At 42.1% G+C, this 14,656-nt stretch overlaps 1 protein-coding gene across 1 annotated transcript in view; it reads right to left on the bottom strand.

Annotated features, from left to right (window-relative positions):
* TULP4 (TUB like protein 4) overlaps positions 1-14,656 on the bottom strand; it is a 242,614-nt gene that overhangs the window by 163,410 nt on the left and 64,548 nt on the right. Inside the window, 2 exon segments of the mRNA XM_030316699.1 lie at positions 11,053-12,630; positions 12,745-13,290. Of these exon segments, the coding sequence (XP_030172559.1) occupies positions 11,053-11,304 (252 nt within the window). The 5' untranslated portion in view covers positions 11,305-12,630; positions 12,745-13,290.

Below are 14,656 nucleotides of genomic sequence, written 5' to 3'. Positions count from 1 at the left end.
TTTTGGAAGTTCGGAGTCAAGCATGTGGGTGGACCCAATGAGAAATACCAAACTGCGCACAGCACAGATCCTAGTGTTCTCTCTCTCCCTTCCCGCACCTTCCCCAGCCCGTCCCCACCACATCCCAGAGAGACAACTTTAATCAACTCTAGACACAAACCTCCTATTAGAATGATACCCATTGCCCAGTGCACCATGGATCAATTTCTGCATTATGCCTGTGCCATCCCTGCTGAAGGATCAACAGATGGCCCCACTACACCTGAAGCCACAAGTCAGGTTCTGTGAACTCAGATGGAAGTAGGCAGGATGAGTGAGCTCTGCTTAAAACAAAGTCAAGAATGCCTTACAGACAAGGAAGCAATACAGATGAGGTGTCCAGCGTTCCAGAATCCCAAACTACAGCAAAACTACCGGCATGAGCCTACCCTCCCTCCCACCAAGGACACTTCCCCATCTTGTTCCTAACCTCTTACCTGCCTCCCACCTCACATTCCATTCCTGAATTTTGCAATCATGAGGCCACTTCTCAACAGTGAGGCTGTGGCTCCATTGTTTTAGCCTTGGAAGGAAATGCAGGTGGGTAAAATACTCAAGGAGGGCAGTGAGCCTAATAATAATTAAACAAGAACAAAGACTTAGTGAACTCTTTCATGTACACTATCTGTGGACTCCAAATTCAGTCACCGCGGCCACCTTTGGAGGCAGGTGTTATTGTTCCCTTGTGGAGAATACAGCCACAGCACAGAGACAGTCTGGCTTAAGAATCCACAAGCTCACCTATTAATATATCATGAACAGATTCTATAGCTGGGGAAATATTTATCTGCCCAGAACTCCAGCAATAATCTCATTTACTCTCATTTTGACATGATGTAGTTTGAATCTGCTTCCCTACAAGGCTATTACCAAAAAAATGATTGCCTTCTATCCACATCCCTCTCTCATTCTCTCTAGCAAAAATACACCAAAAAGACCGTGATTTCCATGTCTAAGTTACTTGCAGCCATCATTATTTATTTCTATTAGGAGAAAAAAAAAGTTTTAATCTCTAAAGGAAAAAAAATAAACAATGCCATTATTTTGACAAATCTATTTTCTTAGTAAAATATAATTCTATTATATTCTGGTTTTAGTTTGGGGAAAATAAATCTGTATTTAATGCTTCTAAGAACGTTTAAAAATATTTTAACAAGGGATTTCTGATTTAAGATGTCAAACTAAAGACAATCCTAAAATCCTTCTCTTAGAAATCAGCTCACAACAAGAACCATGAAAAACAAACACAAAGGCCATATTCAGTGGTGTCCAAACCATACATATGAAGATAGAAAATGGATAAGGAGTGGCAAGTGGATACACAGAACAGAGTGAGGCCAAACTGAGTGCCTGCAGAGAGGTGCCCAGGAGCAGAAAGCCTGGAAAGGTTCAGGAACTAGGTGCTGGGAGAAAAGCCACACACAAGTCAGGTCAACGCAGGTGCCCACACTGGGGGAGGATGCTCCTGCCCTCGGAGCACTCTTGAGGAAATCAGGTAAGGCTGCTCCCTCCAGCATCAGATGCTGATGGCTCATTCACCTGGCAGAGCCACAGAGAGCAGCTTTCGGTACCTGACACAGTGAAGATGGTGATAAGGACTGAAACTTGGGTGACCTTCCAAGAGGTTAAGAGTGAGTATGGAATCTGAGGGGCCCCTGGTTCAGTCTCAGCTCTGTCAATTAGGAGAGATGTGTTACTGGGCAAGCTGTTTAACGTCTCTGTACCTCAGTTTCCTCAGCTATAAAATACGATGATACTACGTTCAAAATCATGGAGTTGATGTCAAGATTATATGAGTTAAAGCTCTTAGAAAGGTGTCTAACATACAGCAAGCACTAAATGAATATTAGCTCCTTCTCTTCCTCCCATCACTACCTCTGCCCCAGCACACACACACACACACACACACACACACACACACACACACCCTTAGCTCTTGGAATGCTGGCAGCAGAAGTAAATTCACAGGCATGTGACTAGAAGGGCCTTATCTAGAGAAACTGAACAACCCCAAAGAAATATGCTTGGTTGACACAAAAACAGACATTCAGATCAATAGAACAGAATAGAGGACCCAGAAATGGACCCACAAATGTATGGCCAACTAATCTTTGACAAAGCAGGAAAGAATATCCAATGGAATAAAGACAGTCTCTTCATCAAGTGGTGCTGAGAAAACTGGGCAGCAACATGCAGAAAAACTAACCTGGACCACTTTCTTACATCAGACACAAAAATATACTCAAAATGGATGAAAGACCTAAATGTAAGACAGGAAGTCATCAAAATCCTTGAGGAGAAAGCAGGCAAAAATCTCTTTGACCTTGGCCACGGCAACTTCTTATTCAACACATCTCTGGAGGCAAGGGAAACAAAAGCAAAATGAACTACTGGGACCTCATCAAAATAAAAAGCTTCTGCACAGTGAAGGAAACAATCAGCAAAACTAAAAGGCAACTGACAGAATGGGAGAAGATATTTGCAAATGACATATCAGATAAAGGGTTAGTATCCAAAATCTACAAAGAACTTCTCAAACTCAACACCCAAAAATCAAAGAATCCAGTGAAGAAATGGGCAAAAGACATAAATAGACACTACTCCAAAGAAGACATCCAGATGGCCAACCGACACATGAAAAAATGCTCAACATCACTCATCATCAGGGAAATACAAATCAAAACCACAATGAGTTACCACCTCACACCTGTCAGAATGGCTAACATTAACAACTCAGGCAACAACAGATGTTGGCGAGGATGCAGAGAAAGAGGATCTCTTTTGCACTGCTGGTGGGAATGCAAACTGTTGCAGCCACTCTGGAAACCAGTATGGAGGTTCCTCAAAAATCAAAAATAGAACTACCCTATGACCCAGCAATTGCACTACTAGGTATTTATCCAGGGGATACAGGTATGATGTTTCGAAGGGGCACATGCACCCCAATGTTTATAGCAGCACTATCAACAATAGGCAAAGTATGGAAAGAGTCCAAATGTCCATCAATGGATGAATGGATAAAGAAGATGTGGTGTGTGTGTGTGTGTGTGTGTGTGTGTGTGTATATATATATATATATCTCCAATGGAGTATTACTCAGCAATCAAAAAGAATGAAATCTTGCCATTCACGACTAAGTGGATGGAACTAGAGGGTATTATGCTAAACAAAATTAGTCAGAGAAAGACAAATGTCATATGACTTCACTCATATGAGGGCTTTAGGACACAGAACAAAAGAACACAAGGGAAGGGAAGCAAAAATAATATAAAAACAGGGAGGGGGACAAAACATAATGAGAGACTCTTAAATATGGAGAACTAACAGAGGGTTGATGGAAGGGTTGTGGGAGTGGGGATGGGCTAAATGGATAAGGGGCATTAAGGATATACTCCTGAAATCATTGTTGCACTATATGCTAACTAACTTAGATGTAAATTAAAAAATAAATTTTAAAAATAAAAATAAAAAAATAAAAAAAAAAAAGAAATATGCTTGGATGCCGACATTTGACGGTTAGAAACAAAACAGTCAGTTATCCCCCAGATTATTCCACAGTAAACTCCACTGGATGAAACACCTGGTCATATATACACCTACACAGAGGTGCCAAACAGCTTCACAGTACATTACTTTTAAACATCATTGTGAAATTTCAGCATATCTACCAAAAAGAGCAGATGCCAAAACTTCCAGATATTTTAAACAGATCACATATAGATGATTTAGAGTAATAATAATAATAATAGTAACTAATTTACAAAGCCCTCATGAGGTACCAGGCACTGTTCTAAATCCTTTACATACAGTTACTCATTTATTCCTTACAACAAACTTACGTGAGTAAAGTACTATCTGTAAACCATTTCACAAATGAGAAGATTAACAGTATGGGAAAATTAAATAATATATTTAAACAGGATTCAGAGTCTAGCTTCAGGGCCTTAACTACTATGCTTCTCAATAATAACTCTCCAAGTTTGAAGACTATGGAAAAATGCCTTTGAAATTCAGAAGCAACTAAAAATCTATACCTACACAAACTATCAGTCAAGAGTGAAGGCAGAATTAAGACATTTTTAGACACACAAGTCTTGAAAATTTTTAACTTACAAGGGTCTTTCTTAGGAAGATACCGGAAATTGCACTCGAACAAAATAACAAGTTAAACCAAAAAAGACAAAGATACAAGATCAAAGAAATGAGATCCAGCAGAAGGGGCAAAGGGAATTCTCAAGGTGATGATAAAAGGGGAGTGCAGGAAGTCTGCAGGACAGCAGGAGGACAAAGAGCTCCCAGATGGAGCTCTCCAGGAAAGAAACGGAACACAAAAAGAGCCAATAAATTGTCTTATTGGTTTGAATGTGTAGAAATGTATTGAAGATGCTGTAAGATTCACAACAGGTAAAGAAACTACACTAAATAAGACTACTTTTATCACAAAGAGAAAAAATGCTCAACAGTTAAGGAAATATAATTACAGTATCCAATGTGACTCGCCTGGCACAATACTGACACAGTTTAAATAATGTACACACTTAATAATGAGTTAACCCATTATAATAGTGAAATACTGGGATGATTAGCTTGCAAGGCAAAGTTGGGCTGAGTGATCATGGAAGGGAGAGCTAAATCTTCACCTGCCAAGACAGGAAAGAAGCCCCAGCAGACAAATCCCAAGACGGATTAATCAAAAAGGTAATAATACAGCCTTCAGTGAATAGCCAGGACAGGAGGTGGGGAAAGGAGAAAGAAGTTATAACACTGCTATTTTTCATAATTAGCATTTACCCATGTGTAAGTATTACTGTGATAAAGATGAACTCACACTACTGAGCTCTGATGTAAAAATAGCTAATAAGCCAGTTAGGTGGAACAAAATTCTAACCTTAACATACAGAAATAGTCCTATTTCTGCCTCTTTGCTAGAACAGTTCCCTGTTCAAAGAAACAACTCATAAGACCAATTTACAAGGGCTGTTTTTCAAATACACCTTCCATCTATAATTGGTTATTCTCTTATCTCAAGAGTCTAACTAGGGGCATGCCTGGGTGGGTCAGTAGGTTGAGCGTTGAATTCTTGATTTCAGCTCAGGTCATGATCCTAAGGTCATGGGATCCACACTCAGCATAGAGCCTGCTTGAGAGAATCTCTCTCTCTCTCTCTCTCTCTCTCTCTCTCTCTCTCTCTCTCTCTCTCTCTCTATATATATATATATATATATATATACATACCTATCCCTTCTGCCCCTCTCTCCCCTGCTTACACTCTCTCTTTAAAAAAAAAAAAAAAAAAAAGAGGCACCTGGGTGGCTCAGTCGGTTAAACATCTGACTTTGGCTCAGGTCACGAGCTCACGGTTTGTGAGTTCAAGCCCCGCGTCAGGCTCTGTGCTGACAGCTCGGAGCCTGGAGCCTACTTCAGATTCTGTGTCTCCCTCTCTCTCTGCCCCTCCCCAACTTGCACTCTGTCTCTCAAAAATAAACAAACATTAAAAAAAATTTTTTTTTAAAAGGAAGAAAGAAAGAAAGAAAATCTAACTAGGGCCATTCATACACTATCACAGTATCACAGTGACATGTTTAGATGCTACTTCTTGAAGACTGTTATTTCCATAATAAATTAAAACTATAAATACATAAATAGGGGCACCTGGGTGGCTCAGTCGGTTGAGCACATGACTATTATTTCAGCTCCCATCATGATCTCACAGTCCTGAGATTGAGCCCTGCCTCAGGCTCTGAGCTGTCAGTGCAGAGCCTGCTGGGGATTCTCTCTCTCTCTGCCCCTCCCCTGGCTCACGCTCAATCTCTCTCTCAAAATAAACTTTTAAAAAATAATTACAAATACACATAATGTTATAAATATATAATAAAAATTAAATTAACTAAATAAATTCCAAAATAAGTCAATACTGTCAACTCAGATTTCTATCTTGGTGGAAAAATGCACTGAACAAAATCATCACCTTTATACCCACATTTGATTTTTTTCAACACTTCTTTTTGACTACAACAGTCTTCTAATGGTCCTAGAGTGCAACCAAAGCCAAAAGTATTGCCTTCTTTCATTCCATGAACATTCATCACTATTGCTTCCTCATCATGACTACTCAGGGTCCAGCCTTTGCCTTGCACTATGCCCCAATACTTCACCAAACTCTTCGCCATCCAGAACATATGCCAGCTACTCATAACTCTTTCTCTGATCACTGTGGCTCACCTTTTGTGAAGCAGTGTCTTACAGAAGGAAAAACAGTCAGGCATGAACTCTATCCCTGGTCTGCCATCATTATCTAGCTCTATCCCTGGGACAACTTTCAGAACATCTCTGAACCTCAGATTCCTCAGCTATGTAGAAGATAAAACAGGGCTGTAGAGAGTCGTTGCAAGAGTTCAATAAAATAACAGACATAAACTGTCACCAACATTATCTCCATACAAACCATTATCAAGTCCTCTGACATGTAGGTCACCTGGGCAGGAACTGCTCCTTGGTCACTGTGGGGCCAAAGCCCAGCAGTGGCCTGCTGAGCATGGGCTCTCAAATGTGTCCAGAACCCAAAGGGGCTCTGAGATGCAGCTCATGCCCCAACCCCATCCCCCGCAAAGGCATTACCAGCCACTGTGGCCCCCAAGGCATCATCCTCTGCCCCACTGAGATGCTCTGCACCCCAGCACATCCACCACCTACGTTTTCAAGTCTAGTCTAAAAAAGAAGACACATCCCTCACCACGAAAATTAAGTTAACTATGACTGCATTTCGGAAATCCAAAAATATATTTCTTAAATACCACATTTACTTCATTTATATATTGTTCCACACCCCCCCCCCGCCTCAGTCTCACTAAGAAGATCCTCTTATCCCATTTTCCCCACTCAGAAAATCTTGACTACTAACACTGGCAGACAAAAACGGATCAACCACCACTGGAGCGCCTGGGTGGCTCAGTCAGTTAAGGGTCCAACTCACGGTTTCGGCTCAAGTCACAATCTCACAGTTTTGTGAGTGTGAGCCCCGCTTCGGGCTCTGCGCTGACTGAGGAGTCTACTTGGGATTCTCTCTCTCCCTCCCTCCCTGTCTGCCCCTCCCCTACTCGTACAGTCTCTGTCTCTCTCAAAATAAATAAATAAACTTAAAAAAAAAAAAAAAAAAAAGGACCAACCACCAAACTCTAGTAAGCACATTTTACCGTTTTAAATTCCTTTCCGGTATATAAAATTAGCTAAGTTCCTATCGTTTGTTTCATTTTTATTATAGTACAAGTTTCGCTGAAAAAGTAGAAGAAGGGCTGAGGGACTGTGGCTTTGCAATTCGTATCTTTAATTATACAACTTTCAAATCTCCTGTGCACAGCACCAGAGACCCAAAGTTCTAAAGGCAGCCCCAAGCCACTTCCGCCCCAACTGAAGAGGGCCTTATACCACTGACTACAGCCAAAGAACAGCACGCGGTCCATGCTCCCTGAGTTCGATGTGCCTACACGGTGGACACTTAAAAGTCCAAAAAGGGAAGGAAGACAGACACAGTCACCTAGCATGCTAAAACACACCCACACAAATACACAGAGATGCTTGCTTTACCAGAAGAGCCACATGAAGTGAATCCCTAACAGATTATCTTTAACTCAGGTCATGAATACGAGTATGTAACTTTTCAAACTTGAGTACAGCCGGCATGGTGACACACTAACCACAGAAACAGCTACACATGAGCACTGTGTTCAGCCAGACTACGAAGGCAGCACCTTGCTTAAACCTTCTGCCATTGGATTAATCAGGGGACAGAATGCCCCAAGGAATAAAATCCCCATCACAAACCAGAGTGTATATATAAACAATAAACATTCCACACTGTAAGTGGGGAAAGAACAAAGAATGCCAACTGCCTGTCAACTATGGAGGATTTGTTCGAGGGATTATAATACATATATATAGGTCCTTGTCCTTGTCATCCAGCCAGACTCCAAAAGCATCTTCCTGGGGATACACGTGATGTGATAAGGTAAATACAGACATGCTCAGACTGGAGCCAAGGGAAACACAGCACCTTCATGTCACAAAGAGAGAAAATCCTTCTCTGAGGCCAGAACGTGGCTTAATCTTCTTGCATCACTCAGAAAAAAAAAAAAACAAAAAAACAAAAACTATCTAAATTCTATTTCTCAAAGCCCTATTCAAAGGTCATCTTCACAACAAAATCTGTGGTAAACCTCAGCCTTGATTCTCAGAACGGCCCAAATCTTTCTTTCCACGCTTAACTGAAACACATGAAGAAAGAGACATCCAGGTACACACCTCACCTTTACTGCTAGACCGTGGGCTCCATCAGGCAAAATCCATGACTTATCCTGCTCCATGTTGGCAAGTATACACAGCACCCAGAACATGACAGAGATACAATAAGCATCTACTGACTCAAATCATATGTGTTTTCAAATCTTAACTGTGAAACAAAAGTTTTAAAAATGCCGTCTCTAGCCTCATGACTAGTAACAGAATTTAAGGGTATTAAGTAACATTACAAGGGCTGGAAAGAATATAATTAAGTAAAGAGAGTATAGGAGATACTCAATATCACCATTTACATACATGGCATTCACCATTTTCAAAGCCCTTTCAAAAATATTCTGATAGATTCTTATAACAACTCTGAAAGAATTATTATTTCAATTTAACTATGTGTAAACTAATGACTTGAGTGACTTGGAGAGGACCACACCAACTAGTTAAGTGACAGGGCTAGAACTTTTTGAAACAGACATATGGAAACAAAGGAACAGAAATGGGAGAAGATGCCAGCGCCCCGGGAAGTAAAACACGGTTCTCTTTTACATCCATCATTATGATATCATAGGGAGTGATCACAAACCTACCAACTCACCTTTTGTGAAGAATCCATAAGGAAGGAAAAAAAAGATCTGCAGTGACTTTTCATTGGCTCTAATGCAAAATTAGCCATTTTCTCACTAGAATTAGTGTATAGATCCTTAAATATGTTCAGTATTGTTATAAATGATTTTTTTTCAATATATGAAGTTTATTGTCAAATTGGTTTCCATATAACACCCAGTGCTAAAATGATTCTAAATCAAAAGTGGCTGTCAAATCTCTAAGTTTAAGAAAGTTGATCGTTGGGGGACCTGGGTGGCTCAGTTGGTCAAGTGTCCAACTTCAGCTCAGGTCAGTATCTCACGGTTTTGTGAGTTCGAGCCCCACATCCCACTCTCTGCTGTCACCACAGAACCCGCTTATGATCCTCTGTCTCCCTCTCTTTCTTCCCCTCACTCATGCGTGCTTGCCCTCTCTCTCTCGCTCTCTCTCTCTAAAAAATAAATTAACATTAAAAACAATAAAGTTGATCATCACTATGCACAGTGGTGCAAAAATAGGACCAGGCTTGGCATAAGCATGAAAAGTGTATGTATGCATATGTATGTGTATATGTGTGCATGTGTGTATGTGCAGTTAAGTATAGAGGCATTCATAAAATATTCCTTAAATACAACCAAATTCAAATTCAAGAGAAGCTTTTTATACAAGGGAAACTTTTTTATATGAAAAATTCAAATTCAAAAGAAGCTTTTTATACAACTGAAACTTTCATATACTGATAGGTGGGGGCATAAAATGGCACTACCACTTTGGAAAATTGGTGATTTAAATGTATACCTGTACCACGACCTGAAAATTACACTGTGCATGCACAGATCCATAAAAAGACACGAATGTTCAGAGCAGGTTTAGCCATAACAGCCAAAAACTGGAAGCAACCCACATGCTCTTCAATATAGAAATGGAATAATTGTTTCTTCCTTGAATGGAAAACCAACATCAATCAAAAAGAACAAACTAATAGCACACACAACAGGGATGAATCTCACAAATATCACAGTGAGTGAGAAAAGCCAGACACAAAGGGTATATGATCAATGAGCATGAAGTTTACATTAACACAAAGTTCAAGCACAGGCCCAACTTATCTGGGTCACCTCTCAGCAGGGTGCACAACCTGGGAAGGGCCAGCAGGTACCTGTGAGGGATGCTGGAAATGTTCTACATCTTGATCTGGTTGGAGGTTACATGGATGACTGCACAAGTCAATGATCACTGAGATGTAAGCTTAAGACGAATACACTTTACTGTATGATGATGTACTTCAAAAATATTCTCCCACTTTTACAACAACTATTCAATAGCCATATATGGACGCTTTATGATGGATTCCACCTTAGAAAACAAATAAGCTATTGAACAGTGAAGCATGAATCCTGTTAACACACTATGTAAGTACATCTCTTCTTTTCAAGACAGTACCTAACACTTAAACATTGCTCAATAAACACTGGTTGAATGAATTTCACATGTAGTGACAGTTTATGTTTTAGAAGTCCAGAGGTATCTGTATGTATGTATGTATACACAGCATAATATCCTCAATATAATATACCCAATAGATGTGAAAAACTATGGCTCTTGTCCAATTAATTACTTCTGTCACCTCTGTCCAATGAATTCCTTTCTTTTGCACCTCCAAGTACAAGAAATACATGCTAGGTGTTAAACCATCATACAGAGCAAGGCAGATCTTAACTGTGCAAGGTGAAGATGGCATTACTTTCATTGTTTACACTGCCAGTCTGACACAGGCCAGTAACTCTTGGCTATGCATACAGGGTGACCAAAAAGGCTGACACGCATGATACACTGGTCAGAATCATCTAATCTAACCTCTCAGCCTGGGCAGAAAGCTGCACTGGTATCCCTGCCGGTGGGAAAGGAGAGTGAGGGGCATCCAAGAGAATGGACATACTCGGAGAGGGACACAAGCCAGCAGGAACTGTGTCCACCTTAACATGCTCCCACTGGGACACAGAAACCAGAATTCAGAGTTTGAAAAGTCTGCCTTGGCAGCAAGTTGAGAAAATGAAGCAAATTCTGAATCCACAGGGAGGGGGCTCAGAAAGACCACGACAAGTGACCAGACAAAAGTGCAACAAAGCCCCAGCTCACCTCACTATTGTGGCCCCGCAGGTTGAAGTTTATTCTCTGGGGAGTGTTTCTGTCCCGGCGGCAGTGGCTCGAAGTGAAGGTCACCCCAACAACGCCGCGGCCGTTGCCCGTGGCCAGCCAGCCCTCCTCATAGTAGCGCCGCCGACACACTGGCTTCTCCTTCTCACTCTTGGGAACGCGCCCCTTCCACGACAGGCAGAGGATGTTGGAGTCGCTGCAAAGGACAGGCCCATGCTCCACCGCTGCATACATACTTTTTTCCAGTGAACTCTTTTATTTAAATAGTAATGCTGAATGCCAGGAAACTTAAACCAATTCTTTTCATTAGTTGATTGACTGGATTTCTGTGGTTGGCTTGCGTTGTTTTCCCTGACCCCTTTTAATCAAGACTGACCTGGATCTAATCAGAAGGCCAGTATTTTATAAAGATCCACCAAATGCATAGTGAAAAAATTCCTCTAGAAAAGATGATGGCAGTCTGCTAAGAAAAGGTAATGCTTAAAAACAACATGCGTCTGTTTTTCTTTTCAAGTCCTTAGAGGAAGAAGAGCATCATTAACACGTGCCGATCAAGAAAGTAAGTTTTCTTCTCTTAACTCAACTTGGTTATTCTCGTTCAGCCTGAGATTCCAGTTTAGTGTAATATGATTCCAGAGACAAAGGGTTGCAAATACATAGATTTCAAGTAACTTAAGGCTTTAAAGAATCCCTCGAGCTGGAATTTTCTCTTTAAAATTTCAGATGCAGAGACAGAACACATGGGATCATCTTCCTTCTGAAGCCACCGTCTGGCATGTTTTCTCAACTAGACAAATTTCTGCTGCTGAAGCTGAAAAAGATTGCATAAAGGGGAAAAAAGGCACACAAACCGTGCAAAAACAGACCAGAGTTTGTGCAGACAGCAGTCCAAGTTCAGGAAGAAAAAGACTCTTGCCACTGTTCAGAACCAGAAACTTCCCACCTCAGGGCCCGGCCTGACTTCCCAGCAGGCAGGTGGCTATGTCCTGGTGAGGAGCTGGGCTCCATCTGACCTCCCCCCGATAAACCAGTGCACTCCTTGGTGTCATGGAGGCGGAGAAAGAAAATCCCTTCACTCACAGGGCCAGAAGGTTCTAAAGCTCTTTAAGTGGCACAAGTGTTTGCCTTGAGTGAATCCTAAATCCTCTTGCCGCCAAAAGCGGGCCTCACTACAGGATTCTGTCTCTTTTGTCCCGTCTCCTTCCTCCCTCCCTATTTGCCTCTCCCCTTTCTGCTCCTAAAGATCACATATTTTTCCATCTTGAAGGAAAAGACTAATCTCAGAATTAAGTCCATCAAGTAATCTTCCTCCTATATGCAAGTCTTCTTGGACTCAACAGGGAAGGGAATCCCTTAAAATGAAAATACAGGCAAGAGTCGGGTTCTTCCAGACTGTTCCCTAAAGAGTCAGCATGTTTTCTGATGGGTGCTCTCCTGCTCACATTCAGAGACTGCTTCCAAATGCCACATGTACAGTCCAAAGAAAAGCAGCTTTGCTTGGATGTTCCTTGATATTTATTTTACAAATACTGGTTTCAACTGCTACCTTGAAATGTTATCCTATAGATACAGAAAAGGAAAAGGGAAATAATAAATTAAAATGTCGAGAATATAGTTAACTGAAAAAGGCAAAGGAACCAGTCCATTGTTCAGACTTGTCCCATCATACCTGACCTTGCTTTCCTGAAGTCACGACCACACAGCCAGAGTTACTTCTCAGTCCAGAGTTTTGAAGTCTGTCCAGATCACCAAAACCACTAGAAAATAAAGTGCAAAACTCACTGCATGACCCCTCCTGTGCTGCTTGAAGCCACACTTCACTGCCGGCCACCTTCTCACCAAGCCCTCTTTTTACCCTGGGGAGGTGCTTCTGAGGCTTGAGCTGAGCAAGTTTCCTTTTCTTCTTTCTGCAAACTTTCTTCAACCGCGAAGAGCACGTGGAAAACTGACCACTAGTCGTGTCCTCCTCCCCCCAGGCTCCTGAGCCCCACAGCGTCAGGTTGCTCCATCTGAGTCTTGCATTAATTTTCATCAGTTGTAAAACTCTTCAAGTGTGCGCCAGAGTGAGCCTGTCTTCCTGTGTAAACGTGTATGTGTACAAAGAAGGGCTTAGATATGCACAGACATGCGCTCTTCGATGGGCACCAAAGCACCTCTTTCCCAGCCGTTTCAGGAACCGTCTGACTGATCACAGCTTGAAGGCCCTGGAGTCTTACAAATCTGTAAAAACAAAACAGGATATGAACAAAAGAACTTGAACACACTAAAGAAGAGAAGTTCTAGCTGAACAGAAACTGGGAGGCCCCATCTTTACACACACATATATAGATGTCAAGTGGAGCTACTGCTTGCCAAAACTCTCATAGTAAAAGGGCACACCTAGCCAGCTTATGGACAGCACACAACACAAGAGGCTGAACGCCATGTAACACTTATGCAACTTGCTAGGAGCTGGGCGTGTCTGAATGAAATCCTCCCCTCTATTCTCCCACACCATGCCGTCCTTTCTAAGACTCTGGGTCCCGCATGTGCAACTTTATCCCTCCAGGGGCCATCATCCTAGTTATAGTTGCATAGGCACCTCAAAAAGGAGACTGAAGAGGTGCAGGCAAGTTATCTGAATTGATTTTTTCACTATGGGTAAAAGATGTTGCCTGAAGACACAAGAAGCAAGGGCCTTGAAAAGCCCCATCCCTGACTGCTCGCAGGTCACGGAGCCAAGAGCAGCCGTGTCCTCAGGTTTTGACTAGCAACAGGACTAGCAATAAAGTCCTAAAGAATCCATCTCCAGCAAATCCACCCTCTCTTCCTTCCTACTGCCATCAGTCCAGGCCTGCATCACATCCACAAAAACACACGGTCCCTAACTTCCCCACACCGTCCCACCTTCTAGAGGGCACTCAGGGTAACCTTTCTAAATTTCAAGGCCACCTAAAGAGCCTGGTCTATTCTCCCCTGGCCTAGGCAGTCCCCTAGAGGGCTAGTTAAACAGACTACCTCCACCCAAAATACTTGCCACTGAAAGTCTAAAGGCCAGGCCCAGGTATCTGAATTTCTAACCAGTTCCACAGAGATACTAATGCTGCTGGTCTGAGGACTAGGCTTTGAGAACCTCTGGTCTATGAGATCAAATCCCAGCAAGACCCTTCTCTTCTCCGGCCACAGCCTCCAGCTCCAGCCCTGCCTGTGTTACCACCGTGGCGTCTGGCCACTCCCTATCCCCCAAAGCACTATGTTCTCCTCTCCTTCATGTCTCCGCTCCTTGCCAGGCACCAGCACACTTCCTTTAAAACCACCTGCGACAGACAGCTCCTGTCCTGCGAAGCTTCCCAGAGCACCTCGCACTAACTTCTGCTACGGCGCTCATCACGCTGCATTCAAGCACTCTCCTCTATGCTCCTGGAGGCTGGGAACCACTCTTTCTCATTCCTGGCATAAGCTCAGTGTAAACTAGATATTCAGTAAAAGTTTATAGGAGCCAGGCAGGAGCAAGGCAAGCAGCTACACGTAATTTCCTTAAGATACTCTAATTCAGATGAGTCACAGTATATGTATTTTGTATGAGCCTATAAATCAAAACAACCAA

This window comes from Lynx canadensis, chromosome B2, assembly GCF_007474595.2.
Source record: "Lynx canadensis isolate LIC74 chromosome B2, mLynCan4.pri.v2, whole genome shotgun sequence".
NCBI classification, from domain to species: Eukaryota; Metazoa; Chordata; class Mammalia; order Carnivora; family Felidae; genus Lynx; species Lynx canadensis.
This window is presented reverse-complemented; position numbering and strand designations above follow the sequence as displayed.